Below are 24,944 nucleotides of genomic sequence, written 5' to 3'. Positions count from 1 at the left end.
GATTGGTTCTGGGGCAGATTCAGGCGTAGTTGAAAGGATTTGTATTGGCTAAAATAAACCTGACGAAAATATGATCCTGCGTCCTCGGCTCCTCTGGGTTTTTCCACTTCATTCTGCAAATGCAGTGCTGTTTCCTTTGACAATAGCCTAGTGTGAACTCCACTCCTATTGAAGAGGGAAAATTGGAGTGAAAAACTCAGACTTGCTTCTTCTGACTCCAACTCTCTTTCAGAGGGGTTAAACACTTAGCTCATTTTTAGGCGCCGCTGAATGTCACATTCGCCAGTTAAAATGACAAATTGACACAGCCGGTCATATTAGTTTGTGTTAATTAATGCTAATCTTGTAAGTGACAGCTTAAGATCAACTAGGCTGCTGTTACGTGTACGTGCAGTCAGCCAAAGATCACCTGGCAGGAAGATTCTGAAACACTGCTGGTTATTTTCAAGTGGAATGAGTGTTTTCCTTCGCTTCTGTCTAGCGGATCCTAACATGTTCATCTCAGATTTCCCAGGTAAATCTCCATTTCTATCACATCAATAATCAATCAAAGCTGATCGTTTAAATTGTTCTGGGCCTTCAGTATTTGGTCAAGTAGCTTGTAAAATCTGCATTCAAAAGTCTGATGGTTACAAGTCAAATGAGCCCTGAGAGGTAAAAATCTGACGGCTCTGGCGGTTTCCTGTCCTCTGGCTATGCTTCAGAAACAGAACAATCTTTGTAACGTCCTTCAAAAAGATGCTGTGTTTACTGACTAATCTCAGCCACACACGAGAGCCTCCTGCTCTGAAAACATGCACATCGCACTCAGCCACTCACCTCCACCTCTGAGGTGACCAACCACGAGACGGGGAGCAACAGAGTTTGGGGTTTATACCAGCTGGTCAGTTAGTTAGTTCCACTGAGTCAGAGTGTGTTCACGGACCGAAGCGCATCCTCGGGAGCGAGAAAGCTTCCACATGACGAGGCCTGTCAATGCAGAGCGCGACCGATATGTGCCGATGCAGAGCTCGACGTAAATCTTTAACCTAAAGAACCCCTCTCGGGAACTTTGTATCTCACAGTTCAGTGTGGCAGTAAAATAACGTCCTCATCAGATCCCATCACAGAACTGCAGCGTTGACATCTTGATTTAGATCAGGATCTGACAGAACCCTCAGCCCGCAGACAACCCACTCACCTCGGTGATAACTGCTGACTTGATCCATCAACTGACATCTAAACCAGAACTGAATCACTGGAATGTGAAGATGTCTGAGCTGGAACTGAAATAAGGATTTGAATTGTTGGAACACTGGTACTGGTAGTACAGCTGTTAGTGTGTACATTATATCACAGTATTATTATGAGGCAATATATGTTAGTATTTGTATTATTATTACAGGTCAGTTGTGGTCAATGACAGTGTATCAGAAGTCGTAGAAGTTGAATTAGATTGTTACGAACCTCACTAAACGTTGAAGCAAATAAATAGATGAATAACTGAATATAGAACTGAAAAAGAAAACTATCGAAATGGGATGATCAACATCAGCAGACCAAACTAAAAAGAACACACTGGTTTACACACTGAGCGCAAACGTGTGTGATAGTGTTTGATTTTGTGTGTGATTGTGTGAAATAGTTTGTGATTGTGCCTGTGATTGATTGTGTGTTACTGTGTGATAGTGCGTGATTGTGGGTCGGGGGGGGGGGGGGTGCTGTGGCCTGTTCTAGCAGAGCCCAGAGGAGCAGGTGCAGATTATCCCATCATGAGCGTTGCCAGATCCTCTCAGCAGCCCACCGTTTCTCCACCCACATGTAGAACCCAGGAGGAGCTAATTTAAGACGCTGGCCAACAGCAGTGGAAACACAACCTGGATTATTAAAGCAACAAAGACACAGGATCTCACACTCACACAAATTTTGGCTGACTAGGAACAAAAAGGCAGATAATAATGATGTTAATGATTTAGAAAAGGAAATAGTCCATTTACATGAGACTGAGTTTAAAATCCACCTTAACACAACGACATGTACGGGCGAAGCATCTCTTCATGAAAACCCAACCAAAAATGAGAGTGCAGCACAACGTTGCTCAGTGAAATGGTATCAGAGACGAAAACAAGCCATGATGTTACCTGGAAGTCAAAAAGGCTAAAGGTCAAATCTGTGTCACCAAAGCCTGGGAATTCTCTTTCCTAAGGGGACATTTAATTTTCCAAGGTGCAAGTTAAGAACTTGGGGGTATTTATGCTCTGAGCTGGGTTTATGAGTCCGAAGATGAAGAGTCATAAAATCCACTCCAAATCCACCAATCGCCCAACTTCCCATCAGTGTAATCCCAGGCAGGAGGGGATGACAACCGCTGCAGAACCTCCAGTGAGCTGGGACTCGAATAAGGATTGTATAAATGAATATACATCTGAGTCTGAGAGGGCGACTCATGTGGCAGCGAGGGCGGCCGTGCGTGTGTTGTCCCCGTGTGCATAAACTCACATGCCAGTGACGGCTAACACACGCATGAGCTCTGAAAGAAACGTCACAAACATGCAGCCATGGGGGGGGGGGGGGGGGGGGCTCCGCATGTCAAGGTGCTCCGCATTCAGAGGAAGAGCAGAACAGGAGGCTATTTGTTCAGGATGCCAACAGCCTTCAAATATGTGTGTGTGTCTTTTTAACAAAACAAATACCTGATTGTAAATTCTGAAAATTCTCTAAAAATGATTTTTAAGTACTCGATTGTTAAAAAACAGTGGAAAATGTGTTTGTTTGCCAAAGTTCGACCAGCCCTCTGAATGAAACGTAACTGACATCAACAAATGAACAATCATGAGACCTCTCTTTGTTGTCTCCCTGGAGGCGTCAACGCCACATACATGGAACTGTGTCACTGCGTCAGTAACATGGTGATTATGAAATATGGCACCCTGGGGGGGAGGGGGGTAGCACATGTTTTCCCATGTTTTATGTAAATTGACAAAAAAACGGTGAGACATTGCAGCACAGATGCAGCCGACCGCACGCATCAAAAACACAGGATTCTAATGAACCCAGGTCTCTGAGGGATGCGGTTCCTGGTGATGTTTTGCGTGAAATGGATCCCAAGTGAGCTGTGACGTACAGGACTAAGACGTGCCGACGATGAGGAGCATCTTCATGGACGTTCAGCAAATCAAAGGTCATGTGATATGTCACTGTCGTGCGTGGCCGCCAATCAACTACCGTAGAGTCCAACATGATTTGTGGGCCCAGAAGTTTGGACCCCACAAGATCAAACCACTGTTTGAGAAAAAGCATTGTTTTTGGTCGACGTGTGACTGAGGAACATCAGGGAACGACTCAACAGTGGTCAAGCCCCGGTCCCCACAAAGGCACGAAGACCTGTACTCCACGTGTGAACATGAATTGCTCAGAGCTGTTGATTACACACACCAGCAAAGATACAAGGGCCATGCAAGCTGCTGATATACAGCAAATAACGTGTTTCTGTATGACAAAACGACAATTATTTTCAAGCCCCCCAGCAGAAAATAGAACACAAACATGAGAGCAAATAAAGCCAGGAGGACAGAAGCTTTGAGCTTAATCATTAAAAATGACCCGATCATGAATCTCTTCCTGTCTCATCCTTTGTCCTTTCTGCCTCTCCTTCAAGTGACACAAAGGCTCAAGAGAGCTTAGCAGTCCATCCATTTACTGCAACAACAACAAAATATCCAATGTTGATTTATTGCAACAGCTTAATGTCCTGCTTTGTGTGTGTGACAGTGTGTGAGAGAGTGTGTGTGTGTGCGCGTGCGTGTGTGCACTGGTGCATTTTCTGTTGCTGTGCTGGGGGCTTGTTCTGCCATCCCTTCTGCCCGTGGCTCATGTATAATATCATCCGAGCATGCCACAGCAACGGCGTCCTCTGACTATTGAAATGCTTGAACATTGCAGGAGACGCTGGAGTCCACAGTCCAGATCCTGTTTTGCCTTCTCCCACCAAGTCACTTTAATAGGAGGTAACATGAATGTCAGTGCGTGTGTGCATGCTGAGATTTAAGAGGCACAGCTGTCCGCTGGGAAATGACACACCGACACACTCACCAATACAACTGGGGACAGAAGGAGTGAGTGAGCAAGCAAAACAGAGAGGGAGAGGGAAAGAGAGAGAGAACGACAGAGAGGTCAGAGTGTGGATTTACATCCAGCAGAGGAGACGAAATCAAATCAAACAAGAAGAGAGGAACACATGACGGTGAAAAATGAAGAAAAATAGACAGAAAGAAACAGGCTGAGAGTCAGAGAGAGGAGCAATGAAGCGAGAGAGAGAGATAGAGAGAGACAGACTGAAAGAGAGCAAGAGAGAGACTGAGAGACTGAAAGAGAGAGAGAAGGAGAGAGAGAGAGAGAGAGAGAGAGAGGGAGAGAGATAGAGAGAGGAGAGCGCTCCTTAACTCCAGTGATTCCCAGACTAGCTGGGAGTGAGCTCTTCGCTCTGATCTGCCCCCTCTGATGGGCTTTCATGCCCGAGCTGGCAGTGTGAGAGATCCTGAGGGCAACACAGGTTTCTGCTGTTGATCTCGGCCTCTTTGATTCCCACTCACTGACCAGATCACTCTGCCTACATGAGAGTCCCCACAGCTGATCTCAGCCTGGAAGACCGCTAATGGATCATCAGCCAGGGACCGTCACTGGACTCCAGGAAGGGAGATAAAAGGGCACCGAACGCAAGCGACCCAAGGACGACCAGCAGATATGAGAGGTAGGAGGACCATTGCCGCGAAAGTCACTGTGCATTTTATGTGTGTGTGTGTGTGTGTGTATGTGTGTGTGCACGATGAGGTGGGCTGCTACAGTCTGCTAACACTCGTATGTTGTAGAATTTGTTGTGTAACTAATTGATAAGATAGCACCGACTGCACCTTGCTCGCTACAAATAAAACTCGCGGACACAATGACTTCGTTAGCGCTGCGCCGCTACAGCTGTGCATCAGCATCACCTCTGACAGCGTCCTGGTGCAAAAAGGTCACGTTATTGGAATCGGCATCCTTGCCTGTGCTTTGGTTTACATCCAAGCAAAAAGTGTTGACCTCATTCTAGAGCTGCTGTTACAATGCTCCACTGAGCTGATGCTCTCTTCATGTCTGTTCACGTATGCATTGCATGTATACGGGTTTGTTTACGAGCAAGTGAGCACATGTGGAAGCGCACATGAATGGATGCATCCTTGCATTCATGCACACTTACGAGGATGCAATTAGAGCAGGGTTGTGCGCTGCAGCTCGATTAATCCCTGTTCTGATCACCGTCTTCATATGGTGACACAAAGAAAAGAGAAGCAGGAGTACAAAGGTTGTGTCATTACTGATCCTGCTGGTAATCAGCTGAATGCCTATCAACACTGTAGCGTGACCACAGAATTATGATCTTTCTCTCCTATACAACAAGCCATAAGTAGGTTGGTACAAAACTAAGTGCTGCCTCATACCAGTAGCACAGTTCAAGTGCAGATTCTCTGAGGAGATGCTGCCTGACGCACAATAATCCATCTGAGGAGAACAGTTCAGCTGTCTGAGGTGTTGTGTATCTGTCCATGCTAGCACGCTACATTCCCAAGCTTGCGTCTGAACTTCATTTCACTGAGCCTCCAGCGAGTCCAGCCAATGCTATAAATATTGCTGTGATGCTCCAGAAGGAATGGTCATGTGAAGTCACCTCAAAGGGAATCAGACACCCAATATCTGCTGTGTATGGATTTGTATGTGGGTGGAGAGTGGGTGAGAGGTTAGGAGGCTTGGGTAGAGTCACCAAGGGCCCGTCTAAGCGCGGGGGGGGGGGGGGTGCGTTGGCATTACAGAAGTTTACCGTTTTGTCGAGGAGACAAACATCAGCTACGTGTGCAAAGTAGAAACTGAAGTATATTAATAGATGTGAGCCAAAGTAGCGTATCAAGGCGTTCATGATCGCAGTTGAAGACTGGCATGAATGTATGAAATTATATAATAGCACTGCGGGGTAGAGATCACATCTTTAGTCACGCTTGAAAATACATTCTTTAAACTTAAACAGTATACAGCACACGTAGCAGTATATTTCATGGCTGCAAATACACTGCTTCTGCTACTGCACCTCAAGTGTGCACGAGGTTTTTGTTTGACATTGTCATTCATTATGTTTATTATAGGCGGGCTATTATACTTTCAGAGGTATGAAGTCTGAATTATTGCATATTACTAATATATTATAATCTCCACAGCGGGACTGCTGTGTGTCCTTCTCTACCTCCTCTCTTCGTCTCACGCCTGTCCAAAGGAGTGTAGCTGCAACACAAACACCAAAGTAGTAGACTGCCGGGGTCGTGGTCTGTATGACATCCCCCGACGGCTGCATCCCGACACCCAGGAACTGTATCTTCAAGACAACCGAATCCGAGGGCTGGGATCAATGGCTTTCCGAGAAATACCCCTGGTCCGCATTCTGGATCTGTCTAATAATTCTATAACATCTGTTTCACCAACGGCTCTTCTGGGTCTCAGAACCCTGCAGCGCCTCAGCCTGGCCTTCAACAGCCTGAGAGAGCTCGACAAGCGGTTGTTTGGACCCATTCACTCACTGTCACACCTGGATCTCTCGCACAACAGGTCAGCCAACACAACTGGAACGCAACAAATGTGCAGGCTGTGTTTTTAAATGTTGCATGACTAATTGAATCTCCTCTTCTTTCATTCTCACGCAATCTTCTCCCAGTTTGTGGGGTCTGCCTGGAGTCATAGGGGACAGTCTGAGGAACCTGAGCCACCTGGGGCTAGCGCACAACAAGCTAACACGATTGGACCGGTCCTTGCTGGAGGCCCTTGGCCGCCTGGACAGCCTCACACTACGAGGCAACCCCTGGAGGTGTGACTGCCAGCTGATAGGTCTCAAACTCTGGCTGGAGACCTACCTCTTCAAAGGTTAGAGCACTGACAGCTCCAGGCAGTGGTTGGAGAATATCAGCAATGATTTCTGCTTGCAACTCTACATACTTTGGAGGGGTTGACACAGATAAAACAGGATTAGACGAAGCCATTCCAGATGAGGACTGAGAGGGTGTTTGTGTCTCCATATAGAATCATTATTCACAGGCTCACGTATCCTGACTAACCTGGTAAAAACAGTCATTCATCTCCTGGTCACAGCGGCTCCCGTAATGAGCGGCTCTCATAACTACAGCGGTCTATAACCGCAGAGAGGATGTTTGTAAGGGAGGTTAAGAGTTCACTACCAGCCACGTTACTGTTCACGCCGGATCAACACCGGCGTGTTAGATCACCATAAATAACCACTGTACAGTGAAAGCCAGGCTCTCTTTGAGATGCTTGGCCCGCCTACTTTCCTGTGTTATTCTGACACGGCTTCCTCTTGAAGGGTGAAAATTCTAATTACTGCAAAGCAGAACATCGGGTCCTGGCACACAGGAGTCTGCTAAAAAGGCAGCCAGTGGTTCATAAAGGAGGCAGAAAGAAAGTGTTCTGACGTGAACACTGGAGGGATACGTGATGAACTGGTTTAGCCGACACATACAGGGCCAAGCCGTGCTTTCTCCAACAGACTTGTCCAGTTCCAATGATTGAAAAGTCTATGTGAGCTCTACATCACATGCCGCTCGCACATAGAGCACCACCACATGACACGCCAGAGTAATAAATACTGTACCTCAAGCAGTGAAGAGGTCCTAGTAAGCTGCCAAAAAGAAAATCAATTAACTAACGCCTCCTGTTTGGTTCTGTCTGTGCTGACTATCGATCCCGGACCCATCTGTGTCATCCAGGTGGGGTGGTGGATGATGTGCTCTGCTCCCAGCCAGAGGAAATGAGGGACAGAGACCTGCAGAAAGTCCCGTACCAGCTTTTCCACGCCTGCATGTCTACAAGCTACCATTACCTGTTTGCCAACATACATCACCTGGAGTCTGAGAGGCTACTGCGAGGCCACATCCATGGCAACCACGCTCATCCCTCTAGCCACGCTCTCCATGTCCCAATGGGGATGGGAGAGGGATTTGGTGGTGGGGGAGGGGGAGGAGGAGGGAGTGTGCCAGAGTGTGAACCTAAGCAGAGGCAGCGGCCTGTCAACTTGCGACACGCTATTGCCACAGTGATCATCACCGGTGTGGTGTGTGGGATCGTGTGTCTGATGATGCTGGCTGCAGCGGTGTACGGCTGCGCCTACGCCGCTATCATGGCCAAATACCAGCGAGAGCTGAAGAAGAACGAGGAGCTGGCAGCTGCTCACAGGGCGGATCACGCCACAGCAGATGAGAAGGAACCACTGGAGAATGCTATCGCCTAGGAGACGATAACGTGAACCCGGAACTTAAAACTTGGGCCTCAACCCTTTAACCTAATTGTTGTGGATGCTGTGTGTGTGAGAGAGAGAGAGAGAGAGCGAGAGATCATGAGAAAAAAGAAGAAGAGCGAGTGGATTTCTTCATGTATGTGTCTGTTGACCTCATTTCTGAATCTTGGGTAGCCACATCTACAGGTATTTGACTATGCACTGAGGAGAGCTGTAACTTAATGAATGCGGGTTTGAGGGGCAGGCCAAAGAGTTCAGATGATCGATTCCATTTTATTTGAGAAATGCATATCACAGATAGATAAATTACTATATTTATAATTCTGTATTTCTAGGTATTAGTGAAGCTCAAGTGTTTAAATCTAATTTTTCAGAAAGTGCTTGTCTTTTGGCTGTTGTTCTTAGTTTTGAGTCTGATTTTGAGGTCATTTTGAAAACTTATAGTAGGCAGCTGTCGTCAGTTCTGTTGTAAGTTAATTGTATTTGTGACAGTGTGAGTGTGTGTGAACCAAAAAGAGTGTTTGTGCTGTAGCTTGTGCTTGGGTGTGTGTGTGTGTGTGTGTGTGTGTGTGTGTGTGTGTGTGTGTGTGTGTGTGTGTGTGTGTGCGTGCTGAATGCACAAATTTGTAGAGAATTTAAGAGTCTGTGCCTAATAACGTGATATAGTTTTGAAGAGAAAACATGTTTTCTTAAAAGGATATTTTTCTGACAAGTCACCTGACGATGGGAAATTCTTTGAAGCAATAATGAAACAAACTAAACAACAACAAACTTGGACTCAGCCTTGTTGTTCTTCCGTGACTGAATTATTGTCCCGCTGCACAAACTCCCATAGACACACAAAAGCTTTCAGTGAGTCTACAGTCGGTTGAGTCTTGTTTGTGAGTCAATAGCAACTACATAATGCTAGATATGTCTTTCAGTATGTATTCTATAAAATAAAGGGAAGCATTTTACCTGACTACTGTATGTATGTTAAACATATTTTTAGCAGCCACATTCACTCAAATGGAGAAATTATCTTTAAGGGTGTTTAAGGACAAAAAGATGTTCAATTTGGAATTTTAAAAAGTCAAATCAGTTAAAGTTTGGTGGGGGAAATAAAATGGTAATTTAAGTGCAAATAATGATCGCAGTGTCAACCGGAACAATTACATAACCACAAATCCGTACAACAGAAAAAAAACAACAAACACCAAAAAATCATTGATATATTACATTTTGTGGAGTGCTGAACAGATGTCGCAGAGATTTATTTCTGTAAATTACATATTTTTAAATTACCGATTCAGTAAGAAAGAAATTAAATTGAGTTGTTACAAAATGAGTAACACTGTCACAAATGTTTGCTTTTGAATTTTCTGGTCCAGGTTATGTTGGTATTTTCAAATCATCAGGAATTTGTGATCATTTTCTTGATAATCAAACAGGCTAATGACACCACGTCTTTATGATAAATTGTATGCAATAAAAGCAAAGTGATGATTTCTTTTTTACCAAATCCATTCTGTCACTATATCATATTGTTTTAAGAATGTAATAACATTTTTGGAGGGAAAATACGCCTTTTAAGGTCAAAGGTCGAGCTGTGCGTTGGCTCCTCGTACCTCGTAAGTCTGAGATTCTATTACAACCACGATGCGGCTCTATGATGACGTCTCTGTATCTATAATAAGCCAGCAGCAGTGACTTTTAGCTCAGTCTGGTGTGTAAATGTACACAGATGCCTTTGGTCTTCACAGCTGACCTGACTTTTATGGCTCTGTGCGTTACGGCAGAAACATCACGGCACGTGGCTAAAGATGTGACCATACACGCACGCATGCACGCACACACACACACACACAGATAACGTTGTGACTCAAGCGATGTCTGCAGGGCCCGTAGCGTGTGACGTCATCAGCCTGTCCTGTTAAGTTAGTGTGTTAGCGTATTCACAAGTCTACAGCTCGGTGGAGCGCAGGCCAGAGGAAACTGGCCCTAACCGGCCTACGCTGAATTTGCATTCTAGCCTACATCTCTCCACCCATCTGACTCACTTATATAAAATCCTCCTTACAGACAATCTGACACGCACGATCAGCATTACTGTACATCAGCAGCCACTGAGGACCCCGACCGAGCCTGATGAGATTTGTGAATGTTGAAGATGTTGATGGCACCTTTAAAAAGATCAGGTCAACAGGATCCACTCATGCTGCTGGCTGGTGCAAACTGTGCTGCATGTGTAGCACTCTGCTATGTCTGCTGCACACTGGGCGCGTGCGTGTGCGTGTGCACATGTTTGTTTTTGTGCATATGTGTGTGTGAGTTGTGGCACCACACAGACTCTCCCATCTCTGTCCTTCTGCTCCAGTGGTTTCCCCCAGGCCAGCAGTACCCATAATGCACTGCGCTCATGTTAACGCCAGTCAGGCACTGTGAAAAAAATGTTCTCTTTTCCTGCCCTTTTATTTTTTTACCATGTTTCATCACTGCATTTCCAAGAGATTTCCTTTCTCCTTTCCCCAGCTGTTCACTCCTCTGTTCAGACGGAGTATTTGCATTATTAGCCCCCATCTGTTCATAACGTGTTTGGGTAGAAAAACAGGACTTCTGAGGCGTCTGCAGAGCACCGACATCAGCATGGTTGGAGGAACATTACTGGAAAGCACAACAACTGAACCACAAATGTGAAGTGTGTCTACGTCTATGAGCTGTTTTCCCCTACTGTAGTATTCTTCTACATCTTGCCCTCATGCCGGGTTCATGGGACACAACCACAGTAAATGTACTGCATTGGTTAAATCGCAGTGAAGTCAAAGTAGTCTTGTGGAAAGATGGGTAATAAATAATGTCATTAGGTTATAGCTCAACTTTCCTGAACACGACACCAAAACCACTCAGTAATATCTTTGTTCCTTTCCCTCCTGTTTTCACATTCGCTCCATTAAATCTGCTGCTCCTTTCATCTGTACCCGTGCTGATGCTGGCACCAGAGGGCTGCTCTTCATACCATCTACTTGCTGATTGCACAGAGTTGCCTTTTGCTGTATGGGCGTGACATTGTGGGGCTTCTGAGTCATCAGGACGTGAGATGAGGCAGGCCACAAAGAAATCCTCCAGGCCAGAATACGCCTAAAATAAACACAATGGCAAAGAAACAAACTGGTGCACTAAAGGCGTTTCTGAACTGTCTTCTATTAAAATGGTCGCACACTCCTAAATGTTCTTGAGCTCCTGATTTCTATACATTGATGCAGGAACAACAGGCGCACGGACGAAAAAAGCAACACCGTCACTCCATGTGGGTAGTGACTGAAAGAGAGGAAAAGGGCTGGGCCAGGAAAACAAAGCCTGGATAGCAGTGAGAGGGAGCAAGTACTGCAGCCTCTGTCAATGTGTGTGTGAGTGTGTGTGTGAGTGTGTGTGTGAGTGTGTGTGCGTCAGAAACAGCCACTCACTTACCTGCAGCTATAGGTGATTTCCTCTCATCCAGAAGCTGAATGGCAGTGCTGGTTAATACAACACTCTTGTTTTCTGAGCCTACGACACACACACACGCGCGCGCGCACACACACACACACACACGCACACACACACACACACACACACACACACACACACACTCACATCACAGTCAGATAATAATTCCTTATATTGACGGGCTGGAGTGACCACAGGCTGCCTGGAGAGGGAAACACTGAACATAAACCCTACAGAGGACCGATTCATGGCTACAGCTGACTGCTACCGTCCTGAGTGGCAGAGTGCATCCGAGGCGAGTCCGGCAAGTAAATAAGAGGCTTTCAGATCACTTGTATTAGCTGAGTCTAATGGAAAGCCTGAGGCTGAGCACAGATGAGAACACATCCCCCCTTCGGAGGAGAAGCTATTTTTTAGAGACATAGTTTAGCTGAATATACGTGAGGTGCCTGTTGATGTGTACGTGAGTGTGTCGTTCTGAGAATGTGTGTTTGTATGTGCGTTCTGGCCAAGTTACTATGGAAAGGGCTGAACCTCTTCCTAACGTATCTTATTTCAACCCACAGCAATCAGACCTGTCCACAAGAACACAGCTCAGAATTAATAAGCCGAGAGGAAGGGGAGGTTGAGAAAAACCCTAAAAACGGGTGAAGAGAAAAAGACGCATTTTGAGGAAAAGTCTTCCAAATACAAGTGAGTATAGGATTTATGTATACAACAATATACCATGTATATGTCTTTGGAATGCTCTTGGAACATCTTATGGTTCTTTCACTGAACGACCAGACACATGGTGGTGCCATTCTCACAGCAATAAGCAATTTTACCACCAAACTTGCAAAGGCTTCTAGAACTTTGTTACACACGATAAGTTTCCTATCTGTGAGCATTTGTGATGAAAGAAATCTCCTCCTACTAACCGGTGTTGAAAGGTAAAGAGTAGACGAAGGTGCCAGGAACTTGTTCTGCTGCTCTCTTGTACCACAGAGGAAAGTGATCGGCGTTGAACACCCCCTCTTTGTCTTCAGCTGTCAAGAAGTCTCTTGAAACAGACAAGAAATTAAGATGATGAAACAAATGATGCAACACACTAATAAGCAAAAGCTAACATATATACTCAACACAGCGCGAGCACGCGCAGCAGAACCTCTAGAGCAGGCAGCGTTCCTCCTCCCAGCATACTTACTGGTTTGTCAGTTCGTCAGGTACCACAAACAGGTTGATTCTGGAGAGGCCCGTCCTCGTGCCCAGGTAGGCAATCTCAACTCCTTTATCAGAGTTTCTGTGCAGTGGAGAAAGTATAAGAGCAGCATTTATGTTCATTTGTTTATTTATACCTCTTGGGGTTCATTATCATCACCACCAAAACTGAAAAATCTGGATTTTATACACTGCATGTCAAATTCTTCCTGTAGACCTTTCAGGTAGCAACAACAATATTTCCCTTATAGAAAAAAACACAGATGTGTATAATTTGGGTCTCTGAGTTAAGCTTGAGAGCAATTCAGTGAGAAGGTTTGGACCTTTCAGAGCAGATGGACAGAGAGTGGATGACCTACTCAGACTTATTGAGAACCAAGCTGGTCCAGTAGGCCTCCAACGGGGCCGTAACCACAGCGTCAAAGAGAACCTCTTGAATGAGCTCCTTGTCACCTAAAAAGGCAAAAATTTGGCATTTTTTAACATAAATTATGGTCATTGACGAGTCAGCGACCACAAACAGTAGCGCTGTACTCATTAATGGGTCTCTTCAGGTCGGTACGCATTTTTTTTCTGTCCTGCATCACATCTTTATGGCTACGAATGCAGAAAGAGCCAGCCATGTACGTTTAGCTTGATGCTAACAAAATGAAACTGTCACTTTACAAACTCTCTCCATGAGCAATGTTTGCTCGGTGTTCCACCAACATTTGATTTGGCTCAGCACCAACATGAGTCAACATCGATCTGCTTTCATTGGGTTGCTGTGTCTTTTGCTCAAATCAAAATGTTTGTGGATGAATGAGAATAAACAGATGTGCATTATACCAGACGAAGTGCTTGTAAAGGGACACTTTTGGGCAGTCTTGCCCTTGTTAGTAGCTGTTGCCGCTACGGCTCCAATGGCACCGAGCTAAAGATGCGTGGCTGGCTCTTACTGCATTCTGGAGTCGCAAAGGAGTGATGAAGCTATGACAAAACATGAGCTCAACACCTATTTGTGAGTGAGCAAAAGGTAAAATACATCTTTTGGGAGAAGTATAGTTTGAAGGGAGGGGGACTGTGGGTGAGATTCACTGACATTGCAGGTGGGGCTCGCGTCCGCTGAGGTAGAGCTTGATGGCCTCTATCTGGCTCAGGTAGCGGTGCTCCGGGTGCTCGTCTGTGTTGCAGTACGTCCTGTCGAATAAAAAGAAGCATCAATAAGGGTGCGAGTTATCAGACCGGCATGACGACCCGGGTACTGCTGCCTTTAAAAACAAAATGCAAATGCTTGGAACGATAATCATCATCATGCAAGCTAATAAACCAAATGCCAGTGTGAAGTACAACAAATCGTATTTTACCATCTCCAAGCGTTGAAAAGCTTTTACTGTAATTTGTTTAGATTTAGTTTTACAATCCATTTGACCACAAGTCATCGAGTGAGGGATTAGAGATCTCACAGCTGTTGTAGTTTTCTTTGATTTAGAAATATTTAGTAGTCATTTTGGAAATAATACATTCAAAATGATACTTGAATGAAAACAGAAAGGCACCATTCATCTGCCAGAGCCACATCAGGATGCTCCAAGTCATGAAGTCCTGAAAAGAGAAATATATGTCTCAGGCTAAATAAGCACAAGTACTCAATATGAACTCATAATAATAGGGCTAGGCATATATGCACACTGGCTTAAACACACACACTGTGGGTGAAAAATGTGTTTTTTGGACGGTTGTGACAGGCCTGATTAGATCAGGAAGAGCCAAGTCATGCTCAGAGGGCTCTGCGTGATGGACATGTTTAGAGAAACGCACAGACACACACAGACCACCACGACATGAATATTAACATGCATGAGGCACAGCGTGAAAACAGACACGCACACACACAGCGGCACACACGGGCAGGAGCTGACAAACACACTGTCAAGATACAGACAAGTACAACACACCAAAGGAGCCACTAAACAAATATTTAACTTCCTGTCCAATTGTGTATTTTAATTCTATTATCACTGCATTACCATGTGTGTGTGAGAGAGGGAGAGGGGAGAGAGTGTGTGAGAAACACAAGACTCTAATTACATACATTTACTAACCAAAGCAGTTTTGGCGCACTTGAGTATTTATAATTTTAAACTAATTTAAACATTTGACTGGAATAAACCGCACTTTAAAACTTTCAATATTGAAGTTAAAACGACAAATTCATTTGCAGGTGACTTGGCTTTGAGAGGGTGAAGTTTAAAAAGAAACACAATTCCTGGTGTTCGAAGTTGTGGCATGTTGGAGAAGAAAATAAAAAAATGTTCTAAAGACAGGAAAGTATCTTGTGACTCCAAAGAGTCGCCTGAGTCAGATAGATTTAATGACTCCAAGCACAGTTCTGACCCTCGGTTTAACGGTGCTCCACCTCAACCAGCAATGCTAGCATGCTGCTGACACGTTAAAGTGCTACGTCACACAATCAGACACTTCGTGGTTGGCGCTACTGAGAACGGTCACATACGAGTGCTCTGAGCGTGCTCCACACTACCAAACCAGAAGTGTCATAGTTTGTGGATTACTGAGCTGACGGCTGGATTAAGAAGACGTGGCTTGTGCCGGAGGACGACCTGGCTGTAGCTGCCGTAGCGGACAGTTACAGACGGATTCTTATTGGAACTTATATTTTAGTTTCATTTTTGTATACATCTTGCATTGTGTAAACATCAACTTTCCATCAATTCTCAGATTCATATTCAACTCTACAAAAAAAAAGAGCTTCAACATGATAACATTTGGTGGCCTACCAGAGAACGCTAAAGGACCACATATGGGCCACAGCCCAGTGGTTGAGAAACATCGTCATATAATACTATAAATATAATATAAACCTTAGTGGGCATTAAGCACAACAAGCACTCTAAAGTTTGAAAATTACAGTGAGGTTATTGAGTACAAAAATATAAGCTTTTTTAAATTCCTTTTACATTTAACTATAGTAAAAAGTTGAATTCAATACTGGAATATGCAGTACTGTAGTACTTCTCCAGGAGGAGCAGGGTAGCTCCTCCACCGCTGCAGCAGTAGGACGCCAGGCAGGTGACAAAAAAACTCATTGTTAACAGTGAGTGAAGCAGAGTGGGAGACGTGTGTCCTACCTTCCTCTACTGTGACGTTCCCCCTGAAGAAGAACTTGCCGTGGCCCCTGGACAGAGCGACCCCGAGGCTGACGACACAGAGAACCAGTTCTCAGACGAGGAGGGTAAAATGGAACGATTGACGCTTCAGTCAGAGGAGGAAATGTCTGCGTTCGTCTTACCTGAAAGGAGTCCCCTTGATGTCTGTGTAGTAGTAGTCATTATGTAACACCAGCACACGTTTCTGGAACAACAGGGGTAACACACTCCGTTACATTCCTCCGTCAGCGGGAGACAGTGAGATGCCTGATCTGCTGAGGCTACAACATCAAAATCAACCTCCATCCCTTAACTCTTGTCTATCCCTTAACTCCTCTCCATCCCTTAACTCAAACATTAATACAGTTTTGCAAGAACAGCCTCAGATCAAGAGGACAACAGCAGATCTGATTTCCTGCAGTCTGGCTCCATCTAGTGTTAAAGAGGGGAAGTGCTTATGTTTGCTGCTCTGTCACACCACATGTAAACTCCACAGATGGATGTGCACCTCTGCTGTGTGACTATTTGGATAAGCAATTTGAATATGCATGTGGCTGTGTGGCTATGTGGCTGTGTGTGTGTGTGTGTGTGTGTTTACAAATACATATTTACATACTGAATGCTTAATAATCAGACTAATGTGTATGCACACGCATACACACACTAAGTCTCTGTCAGACAGGCAACTTGTAAAAGAGAATCATAGAGGTGCTCTCTCCCTCTCTCCCTCTCTCTCCCTCTCTCTCAGCAACATGTGCTGGGTGGAGATAAGGGGCTCACACACAGAGGCAGACACACTCTGCATGCAGAGCAAACCAAATCAGAAACAAAATTCCCCAGTCAGTCTTCAGCATCACTGTACACCAAGTTAAACAACCGCTTGGAAGAGTGGATTCTCCCTGCTGGGTATTTTCTCTGGCACACCTCGAAGCGCCGTCAGGAAGGTGCTTGTTCATGGGCCTTTGTGGTATTCTGAATTTTGTGTTGCTCACCCCTTTGTCGACACTCTTCTTCACTTCTATTGAGAAAGTCCCTGTCTTCCTGTTGACCATGGCGTTCCTCAGCTAACAACACACAAAGCACAGGCTTCGTCTCAAAGAAATGTACTGAGAGGGTCCAGAGATGGTGGCTAACGCAGGATTAGCACTAGAGTCCCACCGTGTCGTCCTTATCCTCCCATTCCACCTCAGACAGATCCACACTGCTGTAGTTGGGCTTCCTTCGCTTCTTGCCGTCCCCATACTGTCCACACATGTACACAACACACGAGACAGACAGAGATACTGAAGACAATGAAACAAAGACCAAACCGTATCAGGACAGCGTGAGATGCAGTGGATGCAGAAGAATGCTCTTCCATACAGCTACAGCTCACATACATGAACGTGTTACATGTCAAGTGTTTCATGTTTTCACCATCAGAAACGTGGCGAGTTGTCTTTCTGTCTGCTCTCCAGACAACTGGAGGGCTAAGCTAAGCTAATATTAGCCTGTCTGAATGCTCCATATCTACCAAACAGAAATTACACTGGATTTGTCATCCAACTCTGGGTGAGACAACAAATTAGTGGACTTGTCCGACTGTCAAAATGCTTCTTCATATCAACTTAAAATTTGTGTGATCAAATTTATGTAAAATGGTATTCATTTCTCTACCACTTATAAAATGTGGCTTTTATATTTACTGAGAACTGTAGAGGTTTGTTGAGGATTCAGGTTGGGATCCGGTTTTGGAAGGATCTCATTTTTAGGTTTGTGCGTGTAAAGTTATTCAATTTATTCTGGTTTTGGGGAGCACATTTACACTGGGACACTGTTGCATCAGGACCGTCTGACGTCTGGTGGGATGAGGAAACTATTCTCTCTTTTGTGATGAGAGATTTAAACAAACTTGGCAATTTAGGAACTATAAACAGTTTGTTTAAGTCACAGTAAACAGGCGACGGGACATTTCTAACAGTGGAGCAGGTCAGGATGGTTCCACTGTTCCACAAACGCTGCTGGCTGGTGCTCCGTGGCCACAGCGGAACATGAGACCCCAACAGGATCAAAACCAGGGTTGGCCTCATACGTGGAAGCACACACACCCAGTGAGTTGTGTGTTACACGGGTAGTGTGAGTGTGTACTCCTCTCCATTCAGCCGTCAGTGACGATGCCTCACACACTTCATTAACCGTTAAACACTGTTCATTAACATCTTTAATTAGACCACCTGTCTGTCTCATTGTCTGCTCTTTTCCTCCTCATCTGTTCTCATCTCATCCCTCCATATCTCTCCCTGCACCTATTCAACCCCCCCCCACACACACACCCAAAACACACAAACATTCACACACTCTCTCGCTGTCCTCATCCTCCTGTGAGAGGAGAGACTGAGTACAATAGAGTTAATCACAGCCATTCAGAAACTGTATCTTTGTCTATTCACAGCACATCAGAGGCCTGGAACACACACTCCTCATCTACATACCAGCACGTGGTCAAAACACACACACCACATCACAATTTTCTGCCATTTTTTTGTCAATTGACATTTTAGAGTGACAACAAAATCAGTAAGTGACTTGACCTGAACTCAAGAGACGGATAAATCTGAGCTCCGTGTCACCCCCCTGGAGGGGAGGAGTGAATATGAGAGTGATACTCACCAGTGGCCGCAGATCTGGGTGGGTGAGGATGTAGCCATTGTTGGTGATTGCAAAGGCGTAGCCATGAATGCCCAGCTAGGAGAACACACACACACACACACACACACACACACACACACACACACACACACACACACACACACACACACACACGGAGTGGATGCATGACAAATCTGTATATAATTTCAAATCGGAGCTAATCAGGCTCTTTGTCACATTTGCTGGCAGAATCGTGGTTTTTGTGGTGGAACTCACTGAGCTATTAGAGGATGACATCACACAGCCCACATCTGGACAAATAACACGTTTCCAAATGTCAAAACATTAAAACCAACCTGGATGAAGAACTTCAAGTAAAAAAGACGTCTTCACAGCAGAAGTGGCGCAGTACAGAATGCACAGTGTATAATTTTCCTGCCATTATTGGAGTTGAGGACGAAGCCATGAATAATCAGTGTTAAACATCTGATTTATCTGCTGCTGAGTTTGACATTCAATTACTGCACCGTGGGTTTCCACTCATGGACTTCAGACATGAGTAAGAAAGACTTTCACTTTTCTTTTCAGGTGCTCACTGAAGATGCAGGTGAATGAGCGTTCACGCAGCCCAGATCTCAACGCGCATGAGCCACCAAGAGGAGTGCCAGCTGGCCAGTGGTACCTTGTACTTGGGGATGGTCTTGAGCAGCTCGGACACGGGAACATCTGTACCGACCACCCCCAGCAGAATGCCACGATTTCTCTGCAACGCAACCGTGAGAAACATTTAAAAGGTTACTTACATAACACAGTCTCTCACAGATCCACTTCTTATGTTATAAAGCTTTGCTCTTTCAAACACATGGCACGCGATTAGTGATGCTCTACTGTACCTCATTTTACAGATTGTAATTAAACTAAAATTAGTGTCTATTTTTTCACAATTTGTGTTTTGCTCTCTCAAAAACAAATCCCCCATGACTTCTGAAATAAATAATGATCTGGATTTCAATTAAACTAAAAGTTAGTTTGAGGGACTGAGCAGAGGAAGCTTCTTCTGCAGCACTTACAGTCTCGTTCTTGGTGCTGAAGACAGGCATCGCCACAGTGGTCATCAGAACCGGACCTTGGCCGTCTTCCAACTGAGCGAGTCATGCGGTGAACGGTGAGAGAGAGAAATTGAGAGGCATGAGAGACGTCATCCACAGAGTTGAGGAGTGACTGCGCTGCACACCATGTGAATCCTCTTGCCTTGTGACACAGTGAGTGATTATTTTATGCTGATTAATATTGATTACTGATGTAGAGATCGGACCTGTGCAGCAGCCCCAGCTGGTATTATCTTCATCAGGGACCTACAAAACTTCTGACATGTTTTATTCATGTTTATTATTTGCCTTAAATGTCTTCTATCACGGCCTGCCTTTGATCTGCAGCAGAATAAGCCTAACCAACGGCAGCGCTCCTAGTTGGGATCTGGGTATCTTCCCTCCCTACAGACTGCTGGGATAATTATGATATTTATCTTTCCGGCGGCTGTCTGTATCTGCCGATGATTTCCATTAGAGATGAAAGCTTGACGCTGTTATGTGGCAGCTTCATATCCTGCAAAGTGTAGTGTAACCTTGTCTGCTCAGAGATGTCAAAACTGTCACTCATACAGTTCATATTCATAACGCCACATGCAATTGGTGCATTAATGCAACTCCCAGGACAAAATCTGCCGCAGTGTTGGTTTGGGTGCTGTGAAAGGATCTCACACCAAGTGCTTCAGATGCAGCAAACAACAGAAAACTATTTATTTAGAACCAGAATTACATATCTGATCAACTCTGAAACTACCATGTTTAAGAAAATCTCTCGCCGCATGCGAGCCTAAAAACATCCTGCTGTAACCTCCACCTGCACTCCCCCTTCCCCACCACTGATAACAGGTAATGGCAGGGAAGTGCTAGCATCCACTCTGCCTTCCTCAGACATCCAAGGAAAGAACTGGAACTGGTGAGTCCAGCTTAGACGGCTGCTAATAACCCTCCAGGACGTAGAACTGGAGATTAAAGAGAGCAGAGAGCACACCAGCGTGCAGTGTGACAATGAACAATCCTGCTGCAGAATGGGATCGATCACAGGACAGTCAGAAGGCACAGAGCCTGATGTAAACATCCCAAATCTCTTCTCAGGCTACGGTCTATGGGATCATATATCATGGGTGTGTAAAGGACAGGCGGTTATTGTGTATTCCTGTCAACTGTTGAGCAGCCCCATTAAACGTGTACCCTTTGTGTTTGGGTGCTCATGCAGTTGGTGAAACTCAGGCTTGCTCTGCTGCTCTGGGAAATGGCGAACTCTAATTAAACAGAAAAAAGAACCGCATGGAGGGAAGCAGCCACTGAGTTAGCATCCCAACTAGGAGGGTCTTTACCGCCTTACCCAGGGGAGGAACACCTTCAAAGCTGCCCACCGTTATCCTAACCAGGGACGGGAAACAGGCTCCAGCCCTTAAAGGGTATATTTACCCAAAGCTGATGGAGTTTGACTTAACCTGCACCCTCTCCAGAAAGGTCCAAGCACTCGACCCACAACTGGGCCAAACGTGGACATCACTGTCTTTGTAGTTTTATCTGCCACAGTCAAATGAGGTGCTTCCTTTCCGCTGGTTAGAGATCGAAAAGTAGCCCACTGGGCTGTAATACCCTCACTTCCCTCTGACCCTCACATCCTTGCACTCCTCAGACAGATCAGTCTCACACTCCTGCCCCATGTTTAGTGTCTCATAGGACACCTTGTAATCTAGGCTGCTGTGACAAATTGTGTGCTGGTGGACGAGGTGACCCACGTTTCCTTGGAGACTGAGCTTAATGATGATGGCGTGTAAGCAGCGGTGCTTGAGCCCCTCGTGGGCTCCTGTGGGGAGCAAAACTGGCACAAACCCAGCACCCATCTTCCCACACAGGTGGAGTTTGGGATTATCCTTGAACACTCTCAATTACCTCAATCAATAAACACAACACTTCTGCTTTAATGGAGTTTTAAGTCATTCGTCTTGACATTTTGCAACAGCTTAGTACTTCAGTCTCATCAGATGATGGTGATCATGTCCCAGCTAGTCTGCCTGCACGCTCCCATGCTTGACACCAGTCTTTACAGCCTCTTTTAAATCCTTTCTTTAAGCAATTCTTACATTCTATCGCTCACCTATTTGTCCTTAAATACCCAACACATTCCTCTCACCCGAACCTCCCTCTCATCATCCCTGAGCTCCAGCGTCAGTTCATCCAGCAGACTGGGAGACAACATCAAATGAGGCAGAAAATGATGGATGAAGCCGGCTGGATGGAGAGGAGGAGGAGGAGGGGAACAGCAGGGGTGGGGAGAGGACAAGGGAAGGGACGAAGGAGGGGAAGAAAAAGAGCAAGGTAATGAGGATGACGGTTGAAGTGAAAGGGAGGAAAAGTACAGAATAAAGAGAACATCTGCACGGAGAGAAGATACACATCAGCTCTGGGACACGAATCCCAAATGCTCATCACTTTCCTTACACAGTGCCAATCTCAGGACTTTGCTAACTTCTTATCAGACACTACCACCAGACAGCGTGTGTGTGTGTGTGTGTGTGTGTGTGTGTGTGTGTGTGTATCTCTGTCACTTTTGTGCTGGTGTGTGTGTGTTCATAGCACCCAGGCCAGAAGTGTTCTGGGGTGATTACACACAAGGAAACAGTGCCGATTCCTTGCTAATCCCAATTACCACGTCTGACAATGAGATATCTATTTCTGTTTTCTGTTGAGCTGCTTCGATGTCAATCAGCTGGGGTCTATCACACCACCAGAACCGTGTCAGACATATGGCCCGCCAGCTGGCTAATGGGACTGCTGTGCGCTCAGCTCGTGTTGATTGTGTAATCAAATAAAACACTGAAAATTATCAAAAGGCATCAACAGAGATCATCTTGCCAGTCATTGTGGATTATTGAATTTTTGCCCAGTAGATGACAATACATGTCGTTTCCGAGGATTCTATCAAAACAAATGAGAGACAGAGTTGTTTTCACACCAAACTCACACAGCAAGACGAGCAAAATGTTGCCTCAAAGTTACACAAACTGAAAAGGCTCCAGATAAACTGGTGAGGCACAACCGACACAGCATCACCAATGATGGATGTGAGTGTGCACAGATGTATTTGTGTGTTTGATCGGACGTGCAACAGAGAGCGATCAACTGAACCGACCACAACCACAGAATGCATTACTGCAGAAAGGAATTTGAGAAGCGGCACATGACGCTGACACAGATTAAACGCCATGAGTCAGTATGGGTGGTGCCTCCAAATTATGTCCCTAAATCGCACAAATCAGAGACCAAAATGCACATGCACATGAAATGCCTATGAAGACACACATCAGGCCTCAACACAACAACACAATACAGCGATGACCTCAAATCACAGCTTTCTTTTACCTTCTGTGCTTGGGGGAGCTAAACAGGACAGATTAAAGAGGGGAGAGGAGAGAGAAGGTGTCAGAAAGCCTTCCGGTGAGTTTCCACACAATGGAGCGTCAGTGGCAGAGGGCGCGTGAAAGCCACTGACATTTAACTGCAAATTTAGTGACTGTGTAAAGCAAGGAGAACTTTGAGGCTGGAGGGGTCTCCGAAAACAACACCTCGAGTGTTGCTGCTAGTTCACTGTTGGCTGCATGAATGTGGATAATGAAGCCAAAGAGAAAGAGATGAGCAGAGAAAGACAAAAAAGGAATGAGGCATGAAGGCGGAGACGACTCCATGGAGAAGAAGTTCAATTTCATGTGGTTTTCTGCGTCTCTTCCATATTCTAACTTCTCACTCTTTATCTCCTCAGCAGCAGGCTGGCGTTGTGTCCTGATGACGTCTGTGCCAGACACAAATGAAGCACGTACAGGAGTTACAGATGATGGTGTGCTTGTTGAGAAACATGATGAACATACACACGTGTGTACCATCTCATATGGTGTGTCCCTGTGCAGTGGCTACGGTACAAGGGTTAGCGATGAGAGGCTAACTCACCAATACACCCCAGTGTGTCGGTATGTTCTACTCATGCTACACAACTCACAGGAGGCTCATTCACTTGATGGTTCCAACTGCCCCCCCCCCCCCCCCACACACACACACACAGATTTTAACCCATTTACAATATGAAAGCACAAAAACAGATCCAATGTCAGCCCACTGCTTCGTTTTTATCACCGGGATTCAAGGCTCTGTGAAATGCAAATGCGCTTTTTGCATCACAAGTTTCAGTGTATACAGATGAAGTTTTCTTCCCCTAAGCTCATAACTTTCATTCCATTATTCAAGTGTTCAGGAGTCACACGGAGGGGCCAATGCACCGCCACATTAGTGCACGTCTAGTTGCATTATTTCTGCAATGTGCACCTTTAAACGTGACATGGAATGAACAGACGGATCCCACGTGAACGGCAGGTTGCTTCTTCCTCTCATGGATGTGCATCCACAGGAACAAGAGGATGGGAGAAGAATGGACATGAAGATGGTTGAACAGGAGAAGCGTGTCAGTCTCTTAAGCGTGACAACTACATAGCACTTAAGAGAGGAGAAGAAGAAGAGACGCAGTATTCTGACAACCAGTTTTGTTCATCATCATGCAATCTTCATTTCTATGGGAGCGGTACTACGGCCCTGTGCCCTGTGCTTGAGGACTTATCAGCATGTGTGGATCTGTTACCCTCGAGGGCAATGATGTGTTGATCATCTGCAGGTTGAGTTCAGTCAACTTGAAGAACAGACACAGCATCAAGTCACTGCTGGCATTGCTCCCTCCAACATCCGTATAGCAGACAGGCAGAAGCATAAGAGGGTGAGAGACGTCTGCCCACTCACGGTGCTGTCGATGTAGGCCTCCGTCCACACCGTGTCATGCTCCCGGTCGATCACCTTGGGACGACTCAGCACGTGCAGATACTCCATTACATTTTCTTGCACATCTGCCAGTGTGGAAATCTGAGTGAAATAACCTGTTACACAGAGAGAAAACAATGAGAGTAGATGAATGGAATTATTAGAACGGGCTCTGCTGATGTGATCGTGAATAAACACACACACTCTATATGGGAGATAAACTTATTGGCCATCCTCCACAGAGCCACACAAGAAAATAGAACACCTTCTCTCCTCTGTGTGCAGTCACGAGATGACGCTCAG

At 45.4% G+C, this 24,944-nt stretch overlaps 2 protein-coding genes across 5 annotated transcripts in view; one reads left to right on the top strand and one right to left on the bottom strand.

The window, feature by feature from the left end:
- LOC147256709 (voltage-dependent calcium channel subunit alpha-2/delta-3-like) overlaps positions 1-24,944 on the bottom strand; it is a 103,163-nt gene that overhangs the window by 17,417 nt on the left and 60,802 nt on the right. For 2 of the 4 annotated variants that reach the window (XM_086214928.1, XM_086214931.1), the window contains 15 exons: positions 24,624-24,757; positions 23,205-23,222; positions 19,815-19,886; positions 19,427-19,507; positions 18,766-18,840; positions 17,275-17,358; positions 17,109-17,180; positions 16,260-16,321; positions 16,099-16,166; positions 14,509-14,554; positions 14,052-14,149; positions 13,330-13,423; positions 12,957-13,052; positions 12,691-12,812; positions 11,753-11,830 (listed from right to left, as the gene is read on the bottom strand). In XM_086214928.1, the coding sequence (XP_086071054.1) occupies positions 11,753-11,830; positions 12,691-12,812; positions 12,957-13,052; positions 13,330-13,423; positions 14,052-14,149; positions 14,509-14,554; positions 16,099-16,166; positions 16,260-16,321; positions 17,109-17,180; positions 17,275-17,358; positions 18,766-18,840; positions 19,427-19,507; positions 19,815-19,886; positions 23,205-23,222; positions 24,624-24,757 (1,200 nt within the window). The remainder of the gene's footprint in view (positions 1-11,752; positions 11,831-12,690; positions 12,813-12,956; positions 13,053-13,329; positions 13,424-14,051; positions 14,150-14,508; positions 14,555-16,098; positions 16,167-16,259; positions 16,322-17,108; positions 17,181-17,274; positions 17,359-18,765; positions 18,841-19,426; positions 19,508-19,814; positions 19,887-23,204; positions 23,223-24,623; positions 24,758-24,944) is intronic. The other 2 variants (XM_086214930.1, XM_086214929.1) reach the window with 2 other exon arrangements.
- lrtm1 (leucine rich repeat transmembrane protein 1) lies at positions 4,052-9,810 on the top strand. Its single transcript, XM_086214932.1, has 4 exons — positions 4,052-4,729; positions 6,225-6,609; positions 6,716-6,921; positions 7,779-9,810. Exons 1-4 carry the CDS (start codon positions 4,723-4,725, stop codon positions 8,297-8,299), a joined length of 1,119 nt encoding a protein of 372 aa, XP_086071058.1. The 5' UTR covers positions 4,052-4,722; the 3' UTR covers positions 8,300-9,810.

The sequence above is a fragment of the Aulostomus chinensis genome, chromosome 9 (genome assembly GCF_037954235.1).
Source record: "Aulostomus chinensis isolate RoL2024-O1b breed Wild chromosome 9, RoL_Achi_v1.0, whole genome shotgun sequence".
Taxonomy (NCBI): domain Eukaryota; kingdom Metazoa; phylum Chordata; class Actinopteri; order Syngnathiformes; family Aulostomidae; genus Aulostomus; species Aulostomus chinensis.
The sequence above is the reverse complement of the archived record's forward strand: the minus strand, read 5'-3'. Positions and strand labels throughout refer to the sequence as shown.